Below are 24387 nucleotides of genomic sequence, written 5' to 3'. Positions count from 1 at the left end.
GGGATTCATCTGATAGACTGATGCAAACATTACTGTAGCGACTTCCACAGTCGCTAGAGGCCAGGGATGGAGCCTGCCTATTTGCCTGACACGCTGTCAACTTTACGCAATAATGCAAGAGGTGGAATTGTTTGCTTGTTTATTAAAGTGCTTTGAGAGTTTACAGAGTAATGTCATCAGCTCCTGATTCAGACTCTTAAAACATCACAGGCTCTAATGTAACAAAGCGAAACATGTTGTGCAGCGCAGCGGTCAACAAAAACTACGGCTACCCAGCCCTCCTCTCTGTCAAAAATACGGAGTGGAAACTACAGATATTTGTTTAAAAATGTAGGGAGTAAAAATTAAGTACAGCAAGGAAGTTTTTTTTTACTTTTTTACTTCCTACCTGTGGAGCCAATTAAGCTAAATTTAAGAAGCGCATGTCTGTGTATACTTAAAAGCTCTTATGGTTATTTTCACTTTGTAGACAAATTAAAGCACAGAAAAGAAAAACACGATACATTAGAGCATGACATAATTTGACCTGAGGTGGCGCTGCACCGTGAGAGAGCCTGAACGTCAACCGGAAGAAGACGAGAATAAACTCCGTATAAACAACATGGCGTCTCCCTGTGAGGTTTTTTGTTTTGTTTTGTTTTTTAAATGAACTTTATTTAGAACAATAACAATGACAATCTCAAAGAGACAAGCGACATATTAAATCAATCAGAACAGAATCACATCTCCTGTACACCACAATGAAATCGACAATAACTGAAAGTAAACACACACACACACACACACACACACACACACACACACACACACACATACATATATATACATATATATGCATATACACATGCATACATACACATCCATATTCACACATCTACATAATAATAATATAAAAAGATGAATAACCAATACAAAAATAAATAACAATAAAAAAAAGAATGAAAAACAAGGAACAGAAATAAAGAAGACAAGGGGGATCATAAAATCTCTAAAAGTGAGGTTCCATAAACAAGACACATAACTTAAATAAGGGGCTAAGAAAAATCAAACTCTTCTAAAAATCTATGCAATTTGATTGCTTGGGGCTTATTTATTAGCTTAAGAGATTTATGGAACAGGGAGAATTTTGTCCTACCTGGATATAAGGTGTTAACCAAATACCTCCTCAAAAATGGATTATTGCATTTTCCATTAACCAAGTCAAGACCATCTAGTTTAACTTTATGTAAATTTGTAGTCTGTATATTTGAAAAATTGTTCTTTATTGTATTTACAAGGACTGTTGGGATATTCTGTGAAACCTTTTTATAGAGCTCGAACGAGCAACTCATGTCATATTTCTCATTAAGCCTGTTTAATTCAAGTATATCTCCATTTTCATCCATTATATGTGTCACAGACCAAATTTGTTTTGTCATCCATTCGTCCACAAACATAGATTTCCCCCGATTCAATATCACCCTATTATTCCACAATGGAACATTGTGGGGACTAAAGTTATGTTTAAACATTAATTTACAATTTAACAAAACTTGTTGATGAAATTTGGAAAGTTTTATGGGTAGTTTAGAAATGTCAAAATCACATACTAAAAGGATCCCCCCAACTTTGTTGAAAATAAGAGATGGCATCAAGAACCACATCTCATTATCATTTTTCAAGAAAGATCGTAGCCAATTAATCTTTAAAATGCCATTCATTATTTCAAAATCGATTGCTTTTAAACCCCCCTCTTCATAATCTTTTATCAAGTCCCTGTTACTAATATAATGATGTTTATTTTTCCATATGAAATTAAAATTCGCCTTATTTATGTCTTTTATAATTCTTGGTGGGATGGCTAGGGAATAAGCTGGATAGATTAATCTGGACAAAGATTCAACCTTGGTCAACATTATCCTGCCGAACAACGTTAAATCTCTCTGTAGTCAATGGTTTAGAGGGTTTTTTTGCATTTGTCAATTGTATTCTGAATATTCTTTTCGTCTCCCTGTGAGGTGTCATGCCGAGCAGATGTCAGAGTTGAGTTCAAGCAAAGTTGACTCTTTCGGTGATTACAGTTTGTCCGGGCGGGCTGTGCGTCTTATTTCATCCGCAGACACGTCGTTGGATGAGGAACAGCTCATGTTGGCATCAGTGGCAGTCAGGATGGCAGCATCTTCCAGAGGGAAGGTCAGGTCGCTGGTCTCTCTGAGCAGGACGCTGTCCACCAACAAGCCCGGTTCCACGGCTGGAGATTACCCTTCTCCGGCTGAAGTTCCCGCTTCTCCCCCGAACAGCGAGCCAGCCGCGGCGCCTCAGCGGAGACCCAAAAAAGACCCCAGCGGCTGCTCCATGCTCCTCTTCCCCGGTCAGGGCAGCCAGTTTGTGGGCATGGGCAGAGGACTTTTAAAATACCCCAACGTTAAAGAAATGTTCACCGTAGCCCAGAAGATCCTGGGTTACGACCTGCTGTCTCTGTGTCTGGAGGGCCCCGAGGACGAGCTGCAGAAAACGGTTCACTGTCAGCCGGCGGTGTTTGTCACCTCCCTGGCTGCTGTGGAGAGACTCAACCAAGAAAACCCCAAAGTAAGTGCCAGATAAATGTCTGGAAAAAGGACAATAACTGCAGGTCCTGCCTTCTTAAATGTGGCCATTTTATCTTTTTTTTTTTTTTTTTAAATACTGCTACAGTAATATTAATTTATATTTAAAATGTGCGCACATTATGTATGAAGGTGTGGATGAATGATGCTTGTTGTAAGAAAGCATTTTGAGTGCCCAGTAGAAGAGCATCTTTCAAATGCAAAGTTTCTCATTTCAACTTTAATTACTGCACCTGATTAAGGCGGTAGAGTAAATAAGGCTTCCAACAGTGGTTATTTCTTATTATCACATCTTGTTTTTATTGTTTTTATCAGTAGATTGTTGTTTCACTCCCACCAAAAACATCACCGTAAATAATCTTCTGATTCTGAATGACCATTTAAAAAATAAACAAATTGTTCTGAGTTAATTTCAGTTACGGATGTATCAGTGACATAAATGATATATCGGTCATAATCGGGAGGCTGTTACATTTTTATTTTTTTATTTTTTTTTTGACTTGTTTCCTGCTGTACACAGGCCATTGAGATGTGTGTCGCTGCTGCAGGTTTCAGTGTCGGAGAATTTGCTGCTCTTGTCTTTTCTGGGGCGATGAACTTTGCAGAAGGTAGAAAGATTTCTTTTTTGGGTTTTTTTGTGCACTTGTAAAAGGTGTTTTAATCACAACTTTGGTTAATATTCTGTATTTACTCCTTATGCATCTTCTAGCTTTGTATGCAGTGAAGGTGCGAGCGGAGACTATGCAGAAGGCCTCAGAACTGGTTCCCAGTGGGATGCTGTCAGTCACTGGTAGACCTCAGGCTCAGTATAATTATGCCTGTCTGCAGTAGGGCTGCCACGATTAGTCGACTAGTCACGATTACGTCGACTATCAAAATCGTCGACGACTGATTTAATAGTCGAGGCGGCGTTTGAAGCTTTGTAAGATCACAAAAGACGCAGGAATAAGTAGTAGGATTTAAGAGTGTAATAACGGACTGAAACAGAAGATGGCAGCACTGCATATACAAGGATGCCAGCTGCCGTTAAACCCCGAAGAAGAAGAAGAAGCGGTGTCCCAGAATTCATAGCGCGGCCTAGCTCAGTTTCCAACAATGGCGGCAGCTAGTTAGTTTTAATATTACTCTTATTATTCTTTCTGGGTCACAAAATAAACGTTTAACATATTTTCAGGCGAGAATGTAGCTGTGTAAACCTCAAATATCTGCTCAGTTTATCAAGACACCACATATTTTCAAAAGCGCTCCGATGTTTTCGGAGACGTCTGTTACCCACTAGCTCGATAGCTAGCCGGGGCAAGGCTAACTAGAGCCGTGAGAGAAAAAGTCGTCGGGGCCGAGCAAGATGGCGGCGTGATGAGGAGTGTCTTTTCGAGCTCTCAGCACTAGAAAGATATAAAGCATTTTTACAACGCTTATTTGACGTCTTTGTAACTTTCAAGACTTTTTTGAAGATCAACACACTAAACCTGCTAAACCTGAAACCAAATTCTGCAACAACAACATGTCGAAATCTGCTCAGAAAAGGCTGAGTAACTCGGGCAAACCACATGCAACTAGCATGCTAGCTAGCGACCATAGCTACATAAGAGAAATGGAGTGTCAGCAGATGGTTGAAGAAGAATTTCCACCCCTACCAGTTACGCCTTCCAAGCCTCCAGTGGCTAAAAAACCAACACTGTCTACCAGTCACTCTGATGACGATTCCCTGAAAGCTGATGCGGTCAACACTTTGATTAATCTGATCAACACCAGAAGTGACGCAATTGAAGAAATGGTAGGAACAGTTCGTACGGACTTAAAGGACATAAGTGATAAGATTATGGTCATTGAGAAAAGGGTTGAGAAAAACGAAACGCTTACACAGAAATGTGACGAATGCATCTCTGAAGTTGAACGCTACAACCGCCGTTGGAATCTGAGACTGTATGGGGTACCGGAGTTGGAGAAGGAAGATGTGCGCGCAAAGGCGATTGGGATATGCCAAACGGTTCTACCTGCGGAGAAGGAAAAGTTTTCAGAGGTCTTAGACATCGCTCATCGAGTGGGGAAACCAAAACAAAATGACCCGAGACCCAGAGGGATCATCATCCGGTTCATCTCAAGAAGAATTCGTGATGCGGTGTGGAAAGCTGCCAAGAATAATACTTTCCTTCAAAATAATCATCTGAGGTTTACTGAAGACCTGACGAGAGAGGACAAAGAAAACAGACTGAAGCTGTGGCCCATTATAAAGAAAGCACGTGAAGAAGGGAAGTCTGCTTACTTTATTGGAGGTCGAGGCTTTGTAAATGGTGCTGAAGTTCACACATAAACTCTTCAATATTCCCTGACCCTTAGTTCTTCTCAGGTTTGTTTACAAGGTGTTCTTTATATTGATGTGCCTGATATTTGTAGATATTAATAGTTGGCTGTCTAAATTGCTCTTTGGTGTTAGCAAAAAGCCAAATTACTGTTAAATAGGTAAAACCTTTTTTGTTATGCTTTTATTAGGCGTCTAAAGTTTTTTTTATATATATTTACTCTATACTGTGAACATTCTCATATTCTAGTGCTGATCTCAGTGTTAGGTTAAAAAGTTTATCTTCGATTTACTTTTTAATACATATCTTTTCTTTGTCAACTTGTGTTCTTTGTTTTTTGTTTCTATTAATGCTAGGGGTCTTCGTAACAACTTAAAACGTAAAGCCACTTTTCTTTATGCAAAGCAACTTAAATCTGACTTTGTGTTTTTGCAAGAATCTCACTCTACTATCGACGATGTTAGTTTTTGGCGATCTCAATGGGGAAATTCTATTTGGTTATCTCATGGAACTGAACGATCAGCTGGGGTATCAATCCTAAAAAACAGATATAATGGGGATGTTTTACATACAGAATGTGATTCTGCAGGTCATTACATATGTCAAGTCATAAGATATAATGATTTAGTCTTAATTGTTACTAACATATATGGGTTTAACACGAAGCTAGAAAATGATCATTTATTTTTGACGATTGAAAAAAAAATATCTAGCTGGTTAAATAAATTTCCAAATGCAAAATTATTACTAGGTGGAGACTTTAACTGTATTATGGATGCTGAATTAGATAAATTTCCTCCAGGACATTCGAAAAGAATTAATACCACATTGAAGGCTGTTATGGTACGCCTGAAACTTACAGACATTTGGAGATTCAAATTTCCTCAGTCCAAAATGTTTACTTGGTGCAACAATTCTAACTCGAGACATTCAAGGATAGACTTTTGGTTAGTCTCAGAGAGCTTTGACAGCAATAGCATAGATGTAGGTGCTTGGCCTTCTCCAGCAACAGATCATAAAGCCATATATATTAAAATAAATCTAACTTCTCTACCTAATTCTTCTGTTGTTAAATTTACATACTGGAAACTCAACAGCTCATTATTACAAAAAGACGATGTGAAAAAGGATCTTAAAGAACTGATCTCAAACTTTTGGTCTATAGCTCAAGAAGATTTAAAATATGGTAATAACTGGGAATTATTAAAATTTGAAATTGGCAAATATTTAAGAAAGATTGGCAGCCTTAATGCAAAATCCAAAAGATTGGAGGAAGAAAATATAATTTCTCAAATCACACAGTTATCTAATAAACGAATTGACACTTTAACTGAAGAGGATAAAATGAACCTTGCTAAATTACAAGATAAATTAGATCGTTTATACACAGACAAAGCAAAAGGCGCTTTTATCAGATCAAGATCTAAATGGCTTGAAGAAGGTGAGCGTAACTCCCATTACTTCTTCAGTTTAGAAAAGAAACACTCAAGTATAAATAATATTAGCAAATTAATGATAAATGGAGTTATAACAGAGGATTACAGATTAATCTCTAAATATTGTAGTCATTTCTATAAGGAACTTTATAGTTCTACATTTTCTCAGGAAGATGCAAATCATCTCTTAGGATCGCTGAATGTTAAATCTATCAGCCAAGAAGAATCTATATTATGTGATCAACCCATCTCATTAGAAGAAGTCAAAGTTGCAATTGGGCTATTGAAAAATAATAAATCTCCAGGTACGGATGGTCTTACTGCTGAATTATATAAAACTTTCTCTGAAGAGTTGTCTCCCTTTCTTCTTGAGGTATTTGCAGAAAGCATAGGAAACCAACAGCTTCCCACTACGATGAATCAAGGTTTGACTACATTGATCCCGAAGCCTAATAAGGACCTATTAATGATTGATAATTGGAGACCGATTAGCTTGCTAAATAATGACTATAAAGTATTTGCTCTAATTATAGCTAACAGACTTAAGATGGTTCTTGACTCTGTTATTGATGAAACACAATCTGGCTTTATGCCCAAAAGACACATAACTAACAATATCAGATTGGTTTTAGATGTTCTGGATTATTCTGACCTCATAGATTGCAATGGTTTCATATTATTTTTAGACTTCTACAAGGCCTTCGATACGGTGGAGCATGAATTTATATTTCAAGCTCTGGATAAGTATGGTTTTGGCTCTTACTTCTCTACAGCGATTAAAACATTATACCATAACAGTAACAGCAGTATTAAATTAACAAACGGTACTTCACCCAGATTTAACATACAAAGAGGGATAAGACAAGGCTGTCCCATTTCTCCATACCTGTTTTTGTTAATTGCCCAACTATTGTCTAACCATATGAAATCAAGCAATGTAAAAGGTATATCGCTAATTGGCAAAGATTTACTCATAACACAGTTAGCGGATGACACTACATTATTCCTAAAAGATGAACATCAAATCTCTATTGCTATTGACTCAATCTCTATATTTTCCAAAGCTTCTGGATTATACTTGAATATTCCTAAATGTGAACTTATGGCGATAAAAGACTGCTCGAAAACAGCTTTGTGTAACATTCCACTTAAACAAGAAGTTCGTTATTTAGGTGTCATAATAACCAAGAACCAGGAAAGTAGAATAACTCAAAATTTTTATCCTATTCTAGAGAAACTCAAACACAGATTTAATCAGTGGCTCTTAAGAGATTTGTCGTTAAAAGGCAGAGTATTAATAACTAAAGCAGAAGGCATCTCTCGTCTTACATACGCTGCATTGGCATTGCACCTTGATAAAAAGCTTATAAAAGAGGTTGATAAGTTAATTTTCAACTTTATCTGGAAAAATAGGACACACTACATTAAAAAAACAGTTCTTATGAACTCCTGTGTCAACGGAGGACTTAATGTGTTAGATTTTAACACTTTAAATAACACATTCAAAATAAATTGGTTGAAGAATCTAATTACTAATCCTACTTCCATTTGGAATGCTATACCTGTGTTCATGTTTTCTAAGTTAGGTGGCACTGAATTTTTCCTTACTTGTAATTTTGATATTGATAAAATCCCGTTAAAGATCTCTGCTTTTCATCGTCAAGCTTTTTTAGCTTGGACCCTTATTTACAAGCATAACTTTAGTCCACACAGTTATTATATCTGGAATAATAAGGATGTTTTATTTAAAAGAAAATCTCTCTTCTTAGATAGTTGGTTTAGGAATGACATTGTTTTAGTCAACCAATTATTTGACTCAAATGGTATGCTTTTCTCCTATGAAGAATTTTGTTTACACTTCAATTTAGCTATAAATCGTCATGATTATACCAAAGTATTTGGCTCAATACCATCAGGGGTTTGTATGCTGTTTAAGAATCAACCTAATATCACTTCATTCCACAGGCCGTTGACATCTCCCATACAAACTTTTGTTGGCAAGATTTGCTTTTCTAAGCAATCTAAAAACAACAATAAATCGATTAGAGCTTTATTTCAGAGTACCATAACCACGCTACCATATGTTATTTTTTTCTGGAACCGGCTGTCAGATGGTATTATGTGGAACGAAGTTTGGAAACTCCCTAATCAGTTTTTAATTACCAACAAAATTAAAGATATTTCTTATAAATTAATACACAGAATTTATCCTTCTAAAGATTATCTTCAAAGCAAATTCAAATTAGACATTGATACAAGCTGTAGCTTTTGTAAAACTTCCAAGGAATCTACTACACATCTTTTTTGGTTTTGTAACCTTGTACAAGATTTTTGGCAGAGCTTATGTGTTTTTATTTCAGAAAATATATTTAAAGGATTTGTACTGTTTTGGAAATATGTTTTGTTTGGTCTGCACAAAAATCAAAAACAATTCAATTTTGATAACAGATATATGATTAACTTGTTACTTTTAATGGCTAAATTTCATATTCACAAGTCCAAATATTTAGGAAGACATCCCTCTTTCTATGTATTCTCCTTTGAACTTGTACAGTATCTTAACTCTATTAAGAACTCCACTAACCCAAAAGCTATAAAAAACTATTGGTGTTTGTCATAAAATCAAGATCTTTCAATCACTTTGTTCTTTGGCTTGATTAGTTACTTTCCCCCTAGCATGTTTCTATTGTTGTTTTTGAATGCTGTTCTTGTATTTGTTTATCTATGCATACAATTCTTCTGTAAGTACATCACCATTATTGTAATACTGCTTAATTCCATTTTGTATTGTACTGATGTTTAAATAAAGATTTTGGGAAAAAAAAAAAAAAAAAAAAAAACTAGAGCCGTGAGAACACCGGACTCCCGGCAGATCGTTTTCAAACACACCGCTGTCTTTCGCTGCTCAGGTTAAACATGATATATAAGTCACTTAGATAACTTAAAAATGTTATTGTTTGGCTTATTTTAGTATTTTATTTGTTCCTGAGTAAATCTGTTTTGCTGAGATTAAAGTTATAGTTTTTACACAGCTGAATAAACGTCAAGCAGACAGCTGATTATCAGAAGTGTGAGATGCTCGAGAATATTCTCCGGTGTCCTGTTATATTTTAGATAGCAAGGAGTTTATTAAACTTCACCGAAACAATCTGCAAATTTCATTAAAATTTAATAAACTATCATCTTGTCTTTATTTTTAGTTGGCACATACCTTAAACACTTAAAGCTGTAAGCTAATGATAGTTATATAAGAGCAGATGCTGCTGGTGCAATAAGCTGAACGTTTTACATCCAATGGATGATGATCTGATTAGTCGACTAATCGCAAAAATAATCGGTGACTAGTCGACTATCAAAATAATCGTTTGTGGCAGCCCTAGTCTGCAGGCAAAAGAGCACTGCAAGAGTCTGGGGATGGAGAATCCTGTGTGCTTTGTGGCCAACTAGCTTTTTCCAGATGGCAGGGTTATTGCAGGGCACCAGCAGGTAATGCATTCATATATTCTTGCTGCTTTAATATACCGTGAATCTATTGTGTTCTCTTTTCTGTCTTCTCTCAACCATCAAAAAAGTTGTTAGAGCTGCTCTTGTCATTTCTGCTGTCTTCTTTGACTTCTCAGGCTCTGGATTTCCTCCAGGAAAACTCTCGGCGCCTAAAGTTCATGCGGACCAAAACTCTCCCAGTCAGTGGTGCGTTCCATACTGAGCTGATGGCATCGGCTACTGAACCTCTCAGAGAGGTGCTCCGGCAGGTGGAGGTCAGTCAGCCACTTTATCCAAAAGGGATTAACATATTTTCCGAAACATGTATTCAATTACTCTGTAAAGCTACACCAGTCCTCATTTTTAAAAGATAACCCATCCTATTCAGTCTGACTCGGAAAGTTAAATGGAAAGTATACCCAAGATTTTACATCTGGTATTCAGCCATTCAAACTGCCCTCCGTCTTCAGAGTGAGGGAAAGTCTTCCCTTCACCATGAACTCAAACTGAAGAGACGGATCCAGCGGGAAAACAGTCAGCGGGAACGCAGCCGGAGCGCCCGCAGCAGCTGCAGCAGCAGGGGCAGCCAATCTGATGACTCGACTATCCATGAGACAGAGAAGACAGAAAAAGAGAAAGACAAACAGGACTTAGAGATTGAAAACATTATCAAGGTAAGTGAGGGCTATAAGAATCTTTTTTTGTAATATTTATTTAATTACATCATGCACCAAACTATCCATGGTAGTGATTATTTAACTAAGTCATAGTGGCACTGGGCAGCTGCCAGTGCAGTTCATTTTGTCCATTTAAAAAGTACCATGTACACTCACTGGCCACATTTTTGTTAGATACACCTGTTGAGCTGCTCATTAGGTCAAATACCTAATCAGCCTATCACATGGCAGCAGCTCAGTGCATTTAGGCATGTATACATTAATAAGATGACCTGCTGAAGGTCAAATGGGATTTAAATGACTTTGAACATGCATTGTTGTTTGTGTCGGACAGGCTTGTCTGAGTATTTCAGAAACTGTACAACCATCTAACCGGTTTATAGAAAATGGTCTGAAATAGAGGAAATCTCCTGTGAGCAGCACTTCTCTGGGAAAAAAATCACTTGTTGGTGCCAAAGATCAAAAGCGGAATGAGCAGATTACTTACAGCTGTAAGGAAAGCAACATGAACTCAAATACCCACTTACTTCAACCAAGTTATCAAGAAGAGCACCGCTGAAAGCACAATACGTTGAACCTCGAAGCTGATGGCCTAGTGTCACCTGCTGGATAGAGGTGAAAACACAAACCAAACAATTGCTCTTTCATCTGTTTCACAGCATGCTCGGGAACTGGAAACTCGCCGAAGGGAGGCAGAGGAGAGAGAGCGGAGGAAGCAGAGGGAGGTGCAGATGGAACTGGAAAGACAGCTGAAAGAGGCTGAGATGGTAAAAAAAAAAGTTTTCCACTTGACACCAATTATGTACAGAGTCTTTTCTCCTTGACTTTGATCTTTGAGAACTGCAGCAAAATGTTGACTGTCATTATAAAATTCACATCTTTAATGATTTGGAAAAATGGTTATGACAGTCCAGGAAAAGGTGATTCAGGAATAGGTCAGTTTATACCGCTCTGTTGGTGCATCTGTTTATGTAGCTGTGTGTGTGTGCATAGATAAAAGACAGCATGCAGGCTGAGATGCAGGTGAAGGAAAAGGAGGCTGAACAACAGAAGAAGAGGATCAGGGAGCTGGAGCTGACACAGCAGCAGCTGGAAGTTGCCCTTAATATGGAGATCCAGGCTCGGCTGGAGGAGGAGAGGGCCAGACTGGAGCTTGAGCGGTAACAATGGATTTCTAACTCTTATTATGGCCCTTTATTATTTTATTTGTGATGGAGATCTGAGATATCCATGAGAAGTATTAACTGTCATGCGGCGGCTGTGTGAAGGCAAGAGAGGACCCAATTGCACGGCTCTAGACACACGGGAATGAACTCAAAGGCAGGTCTTTATTAACAGGAACATAAGAAGTCATACAAAACTATACTGGGAGAAACTAAAGCTGAGGCGCTGGGAAGACACGGGAAATGCACACAACCTAGAAGGATGACGCAACACAGAACAAAGGGACACTCTGACATAAATACACAGAAGGTAATGAGGGAAGTGGGAACACACGGGGAACACAGCTGAAGACAATTACTCATGACCGAGCAGGGAGGACACGAAACTGAAAATACTGACACCAAGATGTGGACCTTAAACACAACACAGTACACAGAGATGAGCACAGAGAGAGAGGCAGAGAACAAGGATGAATACGAGGGGATGAGGAGAACACAGAACACAACGGACGGGAACACGGTACCAGAACAAACACCACAATAAAAGCATGGACACAGGGGGAATCCAACTACCAAACCAAACAATCCAATGGACATAAGGAACAAAATACAAAACCACAGGAAAACTGAGAACACTGGGTCAAAATGACCCAGGACCATGACAATACCCCCCCTCAAGGGCTGACTCCAGACAGCCCTTGCGGACGGCAACGGCGGCAGAACAGATCCGGAGGCCGGCCGTGTGGAAGGCGGCGGCTACAGAGCGGGACCGGAGGCCGGGCCCCTCGAACCCTCCAGCGGAGACGAGGAAGGGCTGGCTGGGCTCTCCAGAACCCCCAGCGGACAAGGCAGGTGGCAGCGTGGAAGCCGCGGAGTGCTGGATGGGCTCATCCGAGCTTCCAGCCGGAGCTGATGTAGCGCCAGAGGGTATCGGGACCCCTGGCTGAATGTTAAGCTGACCAGAAGACCAAACTGCTACAGGGGACCAAACTGATGGCTGTAGTAATGGTTGTGGTGACAGTGGAGTGGGCGGTGGAGTGGATGACTGAGTTAACGGTGACTGTGCTAATGGTTCAGCTAAGGAGTGCATTAATGACAGGACTACAGGTTGAATGACTGACTGAGCAGCAGCCTGAATGGCTGAGTGTCGTGATGGTTGTGGTGGAAGAGAAGCGGGTGATGGTGTGGATGATGGAGCTACGGGCGACTGAGTGGCAGACTGAACTGATGACTGAAGTGATGGTAGAGGTGAAAATTGAGCTTGTGGTGGGGTAGCTGACTGAGGTGCGGGGGACACAGGAGACAGAGCCAGCGGGGACACAGGAGGCAGAGCTACAGATTGAACTGAGGGAGACTGGGTAGCAAACTGAACTAGTGGTAGTAATGGCGGTTGGGGAGAAGGCTGGACTGTACACTGAGGAGAAGGCTGACTGACTGACTGAGGAGCATCCTGTGCAGCTGAGTGTAATGATGGTTGTGGGAGCGAATGTAGGACAGGTGGTGGTGTCGGGTCCCCTGAGCCTACAATGCGGATGAAAGGTGCAGGCACCTGCTGGACACCAGTCGCTCCCACCTGAGGAGCAGGTACAGGTGCAGAGATCGGCTGGGTCCTGGCGGGCCTCACCTCAGTGGTTGGCACAGATTTCGGCAGGGACTGGGCGGCTGCTGTCCCCACCCGAGGAGCTGATACGGGTGCAGGGACCAGCAGAGCCTCAGTCGACCCGGAAACCGGAACAGGGACCAGCTGGGCGCCAGCCCCCCTCACCTGGGGAACTGAGATAGGTGCAGGGGAGTGCTGGGCCGCAGCTATCCCTAGAACGCAAGGGGCCTGGGAGGCGGGCCTAGAAAGAACAGTCTGCAAGAGATCAATTCCCTGCCCTGAGTGAGCGGATGAGGAACAGCGCTCTGACTTCATAGCGTTAAGTGTGCTAAAGCTGTAGCTTACAGGCACTAATGCACCACCTTCAGTGTTTACAGACTCTAGAGAAATGTGATCAGCTGATGCACCAACAGTCTTAGAGCTTCTTTCTTCGGAGCTAACCATGCTTATACTGACAGAGGAGGGGTTAATAGCCGATGTAAACATAGGTCTGTGCACCGGAGAGGCAGATGAAACAAAGTCTTTTACCTCCGGCTCGCTGGAAGCAGTAAACCTAGGGAAAACAGTGGTGGGTGTAGAGCCCCCTGACTCAAGAACATTCGAATCAGTAAATACGTCAGAATGGACTTTCCCCTGGGGTGATGGCTCAGAAGTAACGAGCTGGGGTCGAGCTATCACAGGAACATTTACAGTCTTGGATTTTACTGCTTTAACATCTAAGGAGGCAGGTTTTAAAGCCCCAGTGGTGAGCTTAACTGCAAAACAATCATTCTCAGCAGACACACAGGTAAAGGGCACAGAAGCAGGTGTCTCTAACTCAGAAAATGCTGACTTCAAGTTTTCAGACCTAGGAAACACTAGCGAAGGATAATCTTTCTCAAATATGAGTCCAAACGTAGGAGAAACGGTCTCTGAGTTGACCCTCCGGGCAGTACAACGGTTCATAAGAAGTTCGGGTTCGGATTCAACATTTACAGATCGTGAGCCTTTAGAGCCTACGGCAAGAGTCACAGAGTTTGCATTCCTGCATTCAGAGTAGTGAGAACTAGCCTCAGAGTGAACAGAAAGAGTGTCTTTGTCACTCACCCCAGCCGGCTGCTCAGTAGTCCCGGAATCCGGCTGAGGAGAGGACCGGCGACGGCGTCTCCTCCTTGATGAGGGAACGGAGGTGACGGGGGAAACCGGTGATGATGCGGGGGTGACGGTCTCCTCTTCATCATCCGACCTCATCGCTGCTAGGAAAGCAGCGGGAGAGCGACGGTCAGAGCTGAGAGGGGATGGAGAAGGGCTCCACGGCAGCAGCGCCAAAAAACCCTCTCGTTTTAGCAGCCGCTGTTGCGATACCGAGAGCCCCGTCTGCTGCTGCGATGCCGTCGCGGCGAGCTTAGTTCGCTGCTGCTGCGGCGGCTGACTGGCGGAGATCTCCGTCTGCAGTCGCTGTGGTGTGGAATCCCGGGAACAGACACTGTCTGCCAGCTCACGAGCTTGTAATGCCTCCTTGGCTCGGCTCAGTTCGTCAATAAAGCCCTCATAGCAGGTGAGCTGGTGAAGGAAAGGGTTTCCCTCGATTATTGCCTTTATGGCATTAAGTCCGACGGAAATTGTCCGTGAGTCCGAGGCGCGGGTTATTCGTTGCACCAGACTCTGTACACGGAGAATATCTCCCTCACGGGCGGAGCCTGCTGGGTCCATTTCGTGGTTGCGTCGTTCTGTCGTGCGGCGGCTGTGTGAAGGCAAGAGAGGACCCAAATGCACGGCTCTAGACACACGGGAATGAACTCAAAGGCAGGTCTTTATTAACAGGAACATAAGAAGTCATACAAAACTATAAATACACAGAAGGTAATGAGGGAAGTGGGAGTTGTTACAGGATGCAAACATGTTTTATACTGCTTTGAAGTCTGGGACAGCATCATAAGAGGCATAACTGATCTCACCGTAGTCCCATGAAGACTCAAGATGAGTGTTTTCACGACTGCCATCTTGGTGTTTTGAAATCAGGCATGATGAATGAAGGGAAGAACTGTCTGTTAAGGTTCTCAGTCGTTCAGGTCATCGTAGTCTAAGGAGCTTGGAAAGAAAAGCATCTGGACTTCTTTAAGCTTCTTGAAGAGCGTTTCACCTCTCATTCAAGAAGCTTCTTCAGTTCTCTGAAGAAATTCTGAACTGAAGAAGCTTCTCAGATGAGAGGTGAAACATCTTCAAGAAACTTAAAGAAGTCCAGATGCTTTTCTTTCCACGCTCCTTAGACTGTAGTTAAACTTCACACACTGGACTTGTCAGTCACACATCCTTCGCCAGTAGGCATTCCCAGAATGATCTTTCCCCTTCTGACGCTTAGAATGACCAAATATGTGCAAAATGGACAATTCAACATGCCACCATGTCAGTCTTTTATTAAATATGACATGAAACGAATGACTGAGCCATTAAATTTGTCACAAAGGTGTTCACCTAATTCCAGGCAAATGGAATAGACTTCTATGGGACCATAAGTCTTTTTGCACTTTGACATTTGTTTTACTTTTCAGATCTGTAACCTATAACTTTTATACTGTATGTGTTTTGATCATAGGAGTCTACAGGGACTTACTTACTTTTAGCACGTTTAGCAGTTGATGTTGGCTTCTTTTTTCAGTACTGGAGCTTCCTGCTCATTGAAGACTTTTCTAAAAGGAAATGCTTAATCCAAAATGGCGTTTTAAGGGCTTGGATTAATGTCAATTTCAGCAAATATTCTTTCTTATGTTAAAAGAACATGGATCTCTGTCAGTGATAACTTCTGACTTTATAACTCAAATTTTAAGAGAGAGCTTCACTGCTAAGCTCTCATCTGTGTGGGTGTCACGGTTCGCTTCAGGACTCACATGCAGGACTCAGAGGCACAGTCAGTATTTATTACAGTTCCACCAGGTGTATATACAAACAGTGCAGGGGATAGTGCTATATACAAAGCGGTGACAGGGAAAAGGCTCCGGGGAAATCCAGGTAGGGAAAAGACACTTGCTCCTCTTCTGACTCTCTCTCCAAACACTCACACAAAAAGGGAATCCGCTCGGGGAATGCAGAGTCGGGTCCAGGGGATCTATGTACAGAAGGAAACACACGTTAGAGGTTTTGCACAGGGAAGCAAATGAGAACTTGCTGAGAGCCGGGCTGCACTGACGCGAGTCACACACAACGATCCAGCGATGAGTAGAAGCCACTCCCTGGCTTAAATGCTGGCTGCACTGATGAGGCCCAGGTGTTTCCTCCTCAGAGGGGCGTGGGCCGAGGGCGTGAACCCACCATGAGTATATCTGTATCTATATAGATATATATGTGTATTCGTAACCTTTTTTCATCATCTAGTTTCCTGTGCCAGATCTTCTACTGATCCACTGAGGCAGACATGTAAAAAAACATGAACTAAAGCATATTTCTGTATATAAACAGGACCTTAAATCTTTATCAACAGCTACTTTAGAGGAAACTCTTCAATAAACTGCAACCAAAGGCTCAACTCAGAGGACAAAACCCAACCTGTTATAAATAGTGTGACAGCAAACTTTCTCTTGTGTAAAGTTACAAATAGGAGTAATTATCCACAGGAGCTTTTATACATAATGAAGTTATAATTCGTCCTGTAGAAATTGTACATTTAAGCTATATAGTTCCCTCTGTGATAACTCTGCTATGAATGCCTCTTATTAACTTTTATGCTTTTACAACCCACTATGAGCAAACACTCAGCAACAGTGGGAAGGAAAAACTCCCTTCTTGAAGGAAAAAACCTCTGGTAGAACCAGGAAATCTGTCTAAACTAGTTGGGGGTTAGAGCAACAGATGCAAGTCTTCAGATCATTTGCAGTGTGACTGTCTTTGTGCACACTTTAACCTGATTCAGTTTTCTTATTTGTCAAAATGCACCATGGGTAAAAAAAACAAAACAAAATAGTAATGAAGGAGAATCTTCAGCAAAGATGAATTAAACAAGTTTTATTTTGATCAAATTTTACTTTAAGTAAAACACATCTTTATTTGATGACTTTAATGTCATCAAATAAAGACAGTTTTGATGGAGCTCCTGACCCAGCCCAAGCTCTCTATGAAGACGAGGAAAAACTCCCCAGGGGGCCAGATCGATGGGAAGAAACCTCGGGAAAGCCCATTCAAAGAGAGATCCCCTTTCCTGGGATGGCTGGGGGGGTTACAGGAACTCCAAAAAAGCTAAATTTTTATTTATTTATTTTTTAAGATTGACCCACTCTATCTATTCCTGTCCAACAGAAAAAAGAAAGGAAGTTACTACAATGTATCACACTTACATGATAAGGTGTGAATTGTGTGTTTGTGTGTGTTATCTTAGCCAGGGGTGAAGCTGGAGCTCCTCCAGTGTTGGGCGCTTCTCCGGGACTATAGCTAAACATGCGTCCAAGAAATTCCGGCATTCTTGAAAGAAAGAAAAGATCAAAAAGATGAAGATGATAGTTCTAGTGATCCAAGGCATCAGTGAATGTGGAAGTGTGAAGTTTTCTTACCTGTGGACAGACGCTTTTTGATGCTCAGTTGCTTTGTGAGGAACCTCGCGGTACTAAAGTATCGTGCATGAAGCGCTTCATACAACACCACTCCCATTTGCCACACCGTGGTGGGTCCACACCTGTAGCAGCTCCTAATATACCACTCGGGAGGGATGTGAAGAGGAGTGCCTAACAAACAGACACAATTGCAATTTCTTCTAAAACAAAAGACACAAATTGTTACATCTGTGAAAAGCAGGAGCAGAATATGTTACCATAGAAGATGCGATACAGAGATCGCTGTTTAACAAAGCAGCTCAGTCCAAAGTCAATGATGCGAACTCGAGGCACATCTGAGCCGGTCTCAATCAGAATGTTTTGTCCCTTGATGTCCCGATGAAAGATGTGTTTCTCCTCAAGTTCCTTTACAGCATCAACTAGTTGCTTCAGAATGACCTGGAAAAGATGAAAAACACAATAATGAGTTAATGCTTTTCTGCCTTGATTGAATGCTGTACAGTCTAAGGCTCTCCCAGTCAACCTACCTTGGCCTTGTCCTCTGGTAAAGCTCTTCCATTTTCTGCTTTGTATTTTTGCAGGTCCACAGCAGGGACAGGTCTCTCCAGCACCAGGATCAGCTCTTTGCCAAAGTCGAACCACTCCAGCAAGGACACAGGTGCTGATATTCCCACTGACCCTTCTGCTTCACCTGCAAGTTTAAGCATAATGGCCACTTCCACCGAGAGCATCTTCCCATTTTCATCCTGAAATATTACAACAAAGTGGATGATGAGGAACGCCGCATTCAATCCAGTAATGTAAAACTAATTCAAGTGTTGGACGCTTACCGCCACTTTGCAGTAGACTTTATTTTTGGGAATGTGTTTGATGGCAACCTAGAAGACACAGAGCATTGGTGAGCATTTCCTCAGTATGACATAATGAAAGGTGGAAACACAGCAGACGTCTCAGTTTACGATATTATCCATTATCTGCGTTACTGCCTGTCTTACTACCATCATCTGAACACTTACTGGAAAACGATCTTCTATCCGGTAGCCAGAAAACACTGCTCCGCAGCCTCCTTCTCCGAGCTGGTGCTCCTCCACATATCTGGCTTGGAATTCACCTGAACAGACAAAACAGCAAATCTTGTTTTATTACAGCTGTGACACAAATTACTCTCCTCTGTAGCCTAAATGTTCCTTCTGCCCTTCCCCTGAATATAAAACCCAAGCTGCTTGCTACTTACGTTTTTGGTCTGCTACTGATTTTTTGTCCTGGTCCACATTCCTTTTTTTTTTCTTGGGTGACTCTCTGTTGTCTCCCGTGGCCTTTCTTTTGCCATTTTTTGTGCACTCCTGTTTGTTGTTCAAGTCTGGAGATGTGGAAAACACCAAAAGCACATCAGCTCACTGGATGATAGACACAAACACTAAACACCAATATCTTAAACCTAGCAACCACACTTAATCTACCCCCTTATTCAACTAATTAGCCTACCTTTACCAGAGTCCAACGAGGAGGATGCTTGCTCCTTGTCACCGCTCGTATGGTCGAGAAGTTTAGCCTTCTTTGCTTTCTTTGTTGTGCCCTCTTCATCTTGCACAACCTTGCGCTTCACTCCTTTGACCACATCTGAGCTGGTGGAAGGACCAGCCTGCTCAGCGACCCTCCTCCTTTTTATTGGGGTCTTCTTTTCAGGACTGGCCTTTCTTTTAGCAGTCCTGCTCTTACAATCTATAAACGACGACAACAACACAGTGGTGAAAAAGAGTCCCCGACATCAGGACTGGAAGCAGTTTGATGGCAAAGAATTTGAAATTGCTTTTGCTTAAATGATCACAAGTTTATTCTTGGGATTAAAAAAACTGACCAGTGCGAATTGATACTAGGTTTACTAAGTCTTAGATCTTGATGACACTTGTTGGTCTGTTTTTACTGTTGAGTCCAAGAATAAACTTATTACATTATTTTACCAAAAGACCGGTAACCTTCCTTTGATTAGACATCTTGTATTAAAGCTATTTTCAATCAAACATATGATTCAATTGCTTCAAAAATGATTCACACAGTGTCAACATTTCTAGGATTTGGATTTTACCAGGTTCTTATTTTATTATTTTACTTACCTTGATCTCCTGAATCTTTCTTATCGGCCGGAGTGGTAATTTTTCTTGTTTCCTTTTTCATTGTAATTTCGGAGACCCTTTAAAATCGAAAATGTAAACCGTAATGAGTTAATATTGAGTTAATACTTCTTCAAATGTGCACCTTTCAAATGCTTGACTTTTCTAACTGAATTCTGTAAGTGAGCTTTATAAGTAAACTCTGGAAACTACGGCAACACAACATAGAATCTTGCCTTTCAGTGACTTCACTGACTGCCAGTAGTTCAAAGTAGTTTACAGAAAAACACTCTGGCAGACAAAGCCATAATATTTCATATAATTCAATCATTTCATATCAATTAAACAGTTTCTTTCATTATCTTTCATCATTTGTATAAAGACCTCATCTATGGATGACAGTATGAAGATTTGTGGTTGACCACACACTAATAAACACAGTGTCAGCTACATTGTCATCTGATTTAAAGTATTTATTATGTACATTTAACTGTCATGGTACTGAGTCTGTGACCCAGTGTTTTGTGTTTGTTCATTTATATTCATTGATTATTCTTATGTATGTTTTTGGTTCTCTTTATTGTTTTCTTCTTGTGTTATATTCTTAGGCTTTAGGTTTCTGTTACTTTGCCTTGCCCCTGTGTCCCACGTGGCCCATTGTTTTCCTCTGTTTGCTGTTGGGTTGTCTGTGTATCATCCATGACAATTAAATTAAATAGCAAATGCAACTACAATTTCAATGAGATTCATTCCTGGCATTCTACTGCGGTGGCTGAAAGTAGACACCAAGCATTATCACTGTAACTGATGTAAATATTGGACTTGGAGGGGATTCATCTGATAGACTGATGCAAACATTACTGTAGCGACTTCCACAGTCGCTAGAGGCCAGGGATGGAGCCTGCCTATTTGCCTGACACGCTGTCAACTTTACGCAATAATGCAAGAGGTGGAATTGTTTGCTTGTTTATTAAAGTGCTTTGAGAGTTTACAGAGTAATGTCATCAGCTCCTGATTCAGACTCTTAAAACATCACAGGCTCTAATGTAACAAAGCGAAACATGTTGTGCAGCGCAGCGGTCAACAAAAACTACGGCTACCCAGCCCTCCTCTCTGTCAAAAATACGGAGTGGAAACTACAGATATTTGTTTAAAAATGTAGGGAGTAAAAATTAAGTACAGCAAGGAAGTTTTTTTTTACTTTTTTACTTCCTACCTGTGGAGCCAATTAAGCTAAATTTAAGAAGCGCATGTCTGTGTATACTTAAAAGCTCTTATGGTTATTTTCACTTTGTAGACAAATTAAAGCACAGAAAAGAAAAACACGATACATTAGAGCATGACATAATTTGACCTGAGGTGGCGCTGCACCGTGAGAGAGCCTGAACGTCAACCGGAAGAAGACGAGAATAAACTCCGTATAAACAACATGGCGTCTCCCTGTGAGGTTTTTTGTTTTGTTTTGTTTTTTAAATGAACTTTATTTAGAACAATAACAATGACAATCTCAAAGAGACAAGCGACATATTAAATCAATCAGAACAGAATCACATCTCCTGTACACCACAATGAAATCGACAATAACTGAAAGTAAACATACATACACACACACACACACACACACACACATATATACACATACACATACATATATATACATATATATACATATATATGCATATACACATGCATACATACACATCCATATTCACACATCTACATAATAATAATATAAAAAGATGAATAACCAATACAAAAATAAATAACAATAAAAAAAAAGAATGAAAAACAAGGAACAGAAATAAAGAAGACAAGGGGGATCATAAAATCTCTAAAAGTGAGGTTCCATAAACAAGACACATAACTTAAATAAGGGGCTAAGAAAAATCAAACTCTTCTAAAAATCTATGCAATTTGATTGCTTGGGGCTTATTTATTAGCTTAAGAGATTTATGGAACAGGGAGAATTTTGTCCTACCTGGATATAAGGTGTTAACCAAATACCTCCTCAAAAATGGATTATTGCATTTTCCATTAACCAAGTCAAGACCATCTAGTTTAACTTTATGTAAATTTGTAGTCTGTATATTTGAAAAATTGTTCTTTATTGTATTTACAAGGACTGTTGGGATATTCTGTGAAACCTTTTTATAGAGCTCGAACGAGCAACTCATGTCATATTTCTCATTAAGCCTGTTTAATTCAAGTATATCTCCATTTTCATCCATTATATGTGTCACAGACCAAATTTGTTTTGTCATCCATTCGTCCACAAACATAGATTTCCCCCGATTCAATATCACCCTATTATTCCACAATGGAACATTGTGGGGACTAAAGTTATGTTTAAACATTAATTTACAATTTAACAAAACTTGTTGATGAAATTTGGAAAGTTTTATGGGTAGTTTAGAAATGTCAAAATCACATACTAAAAGGATCCCCCCAACTTTGTTGAAAATAAGAGATGGCATCAAGAACCACATCTCATTATCATTTTTCAAGAAAGATCGTAGCCAATTAATCTTTAAAATGCCATTCATTATTTCAAAATCGATTGCTTTTAAACCCCCCTCTTCATAATCTTTTATCAAGTCCCTGTTACTAATATAATGATGTTTATTTTTCCATATGAAATTAAAATTCGCCTTATTTATGTCTTTTATAATTCTTGGTGGGATGGCTAGGGAATAAGCTGGATAGATTAAACTGGACAAAGATTCAACCTTGGTCAACATTATCCTGCCGAACAACGTTAAATCTCTCTGTAGTCAATGGTTTAGAGGGTTTTTTTGCATTTGTCAATTGTATTCTGAATATTCTTTTCGTCTCCCTGTGAGGTGTCATGCCGAGCAGATGTCAGAGTTGAGTTCAAGCAAAGTTGACTCTTTCGGTGATTACAGTTTGTCCGGGCGGGCTGTGCGTCTTATTTCATCCGCAGACACGTCGTTGGATGAGGAACAGCTCATGTTGGCATTAGTGGCAGTCAGGATGGCAGCATCTTCCAGAGGGAAGGTCAGGTCGCTGGTCTCTCTGAGCAGGACGCTGTCCACCAACAAGCCCGGTTCCACGGCTGGAGATTACCCTTCTCCGGCTGAAGTTCCCGCTTCTCCCCCGAACAGCGAGCCAGCCGCGGCGCCTCAGCGGAGACCCAAAAAAGACCCCAGCGGCTGCTCCGTGCTCCTCTTCCCCGGTCAGGGCAGCCAGTTTGTGGGCATGGGCAGAGGACTTTTAAAATACCCCAACGTTAAAGAAATGTTCACCGTAGCCCAGAAGATCCTGGGTTACGACCTGCTGTCTCTGTGTCTGGAGGGCCCCGAGGACGAGCTGCAGAAAACGGTTCACTGTCAGCCGGCGGTGTTTGTCACCTCCCTGGCTGCTGTGGAGAGACTCAACCAAGAAAACCCCAAAGTAAGTGCCAGATAAATGTCTGGAAAAAGGACAATAACTGCAGGTCCTGCCTTCTTAAATGTGGCCATTTTATCTTTTTTTTTTTTTTTAAATACTGCTACAGTAATATTAATTTATATTTAAAATGTGCGCACATTATGTATGAAGGTGTGGATGAATGATGCTTGTTGTAAGAAAGCATTTTGAGTGCCCAGTAGAAGAGCATCTTTCAAATGCAAAGTTTCTCATTTCAACTTTAATTACTGCCCCTTGATTAAGGCGGTAGAGTAAATAAGGCTTCCAACAGTGGTTATTTCTTATTATCACATCTTGTTTTTATTGTTTTTATCAGTAGATTGTTGTTTCACTCCCACCAAAAACATCACCGTAAATAATCTTCTGATTCTGAATGACCATTTAAAAAAATAAACAAATTGTTCTGAGTTAATTTCAGTTACGGATGTATCAGTGACATAAATGATATATCGGTCATAATCGGGAGGCTGTTACATTTTTTTTTTTTTTTTTTTTTTTGACTTGTTTCCTGCTGTACACAGGCCATTGAGATGTGTGTCGCTGCTGCAGGTTTCAGTGTCGGAGAATTTGCTGCTCTTGTCTTTTCTGGGGCGATGAACTTTGCAGAAGGTAGAAAGATTTCTTTTTTGGGTTTTTTTGTGCACTTGTAAAAGGTGTTTTAATCACAACTTTGGTTAATATTCTGTATTTACTCCTTATGCATCTTCTAGCTTTGTATGCAGTGAAGGTGCGAGCGGAGACTATGCAGAAGGCCTCAGAACTGGTTCCCAGTGGGATGCTGTCAGTCACTGGTAGACCTCAGGCTCAGTATAATTATGCCTGTCTGCAGTAGGGCTGCCACGATTAGTCGACTAGTCACGATTACGTCGACTATCAAAATCGTCGACGACTGATTTAATAGTCGAGGCGGCGTTTGAAGCTTTGTAAGATCACAAAAGACGCAGGAATAAGTAGTAGGATTTAAGAGTGTAATAACGGACTGAAACAGAAGATGGCAGCACTGCATATACAAGGATGCCAGCCGTTAAACCCCGAAGAAGAAGAAGAAGAAGAAGAGGAAGAAGCGGTGTCCCAGAATTCATA

General features: G+C 40.6%; 1 protein-coding gene and 1 pseudogene across 1 annotated transcript; both read left to right on the top strand.

The window, feature by feature from the left end:
• Window positions 1–1998: 1998 nt before the first annotated feature.
• LOC146616730 (uncharacterized) lies at window positions 1999–19604 on the top strand (annotated as a pseudogene).
• A 3130-nt stretch (window positions 19605–22734) lies between these two features.
• On the top strand, window positions 22735–24136 carry LOC146616729 (malonyl-CoA-acyl carrier protein transacylase, mitochondrial-like). The gene is made up of 3 exons (XM_085372770.1): window positions 22735–23289; window positions 23826–23913; window positions 24015–24136. The coding sequence occupies exons 1-3, from the start codon at window positions 22735–22737 to the stop codon at window positions 24134–24136; spliced, it is 765 nt and encodes a 254-aa protein (XP_085228896.1).
• The last annotated feature ends 251 nt before the right edge of the window (window positions 24137–24387 follow it).

Source organism: Diplotaxodon limnothrissa, linkage group LG15 (genome assembly GCF_057381915.1).
Source record: "Diplotaxodon limnothrissa isolate DT_005_m linkage group LG15, D_limnothrissa_male_GT1.1, whole genome shotgun sequence".
NCBI lineage: Eukaryota > Metazoa > Chordata > Actinopteri > Cichliformes > Cichlidae > Diplotaxodon > Diplotaxodon limnothrissa.
The sequence above is the reverse complement of the archived record's forward strand: the minus strand, read 5'-3'. Positions and strand labels throughout refer to the sequence as shown.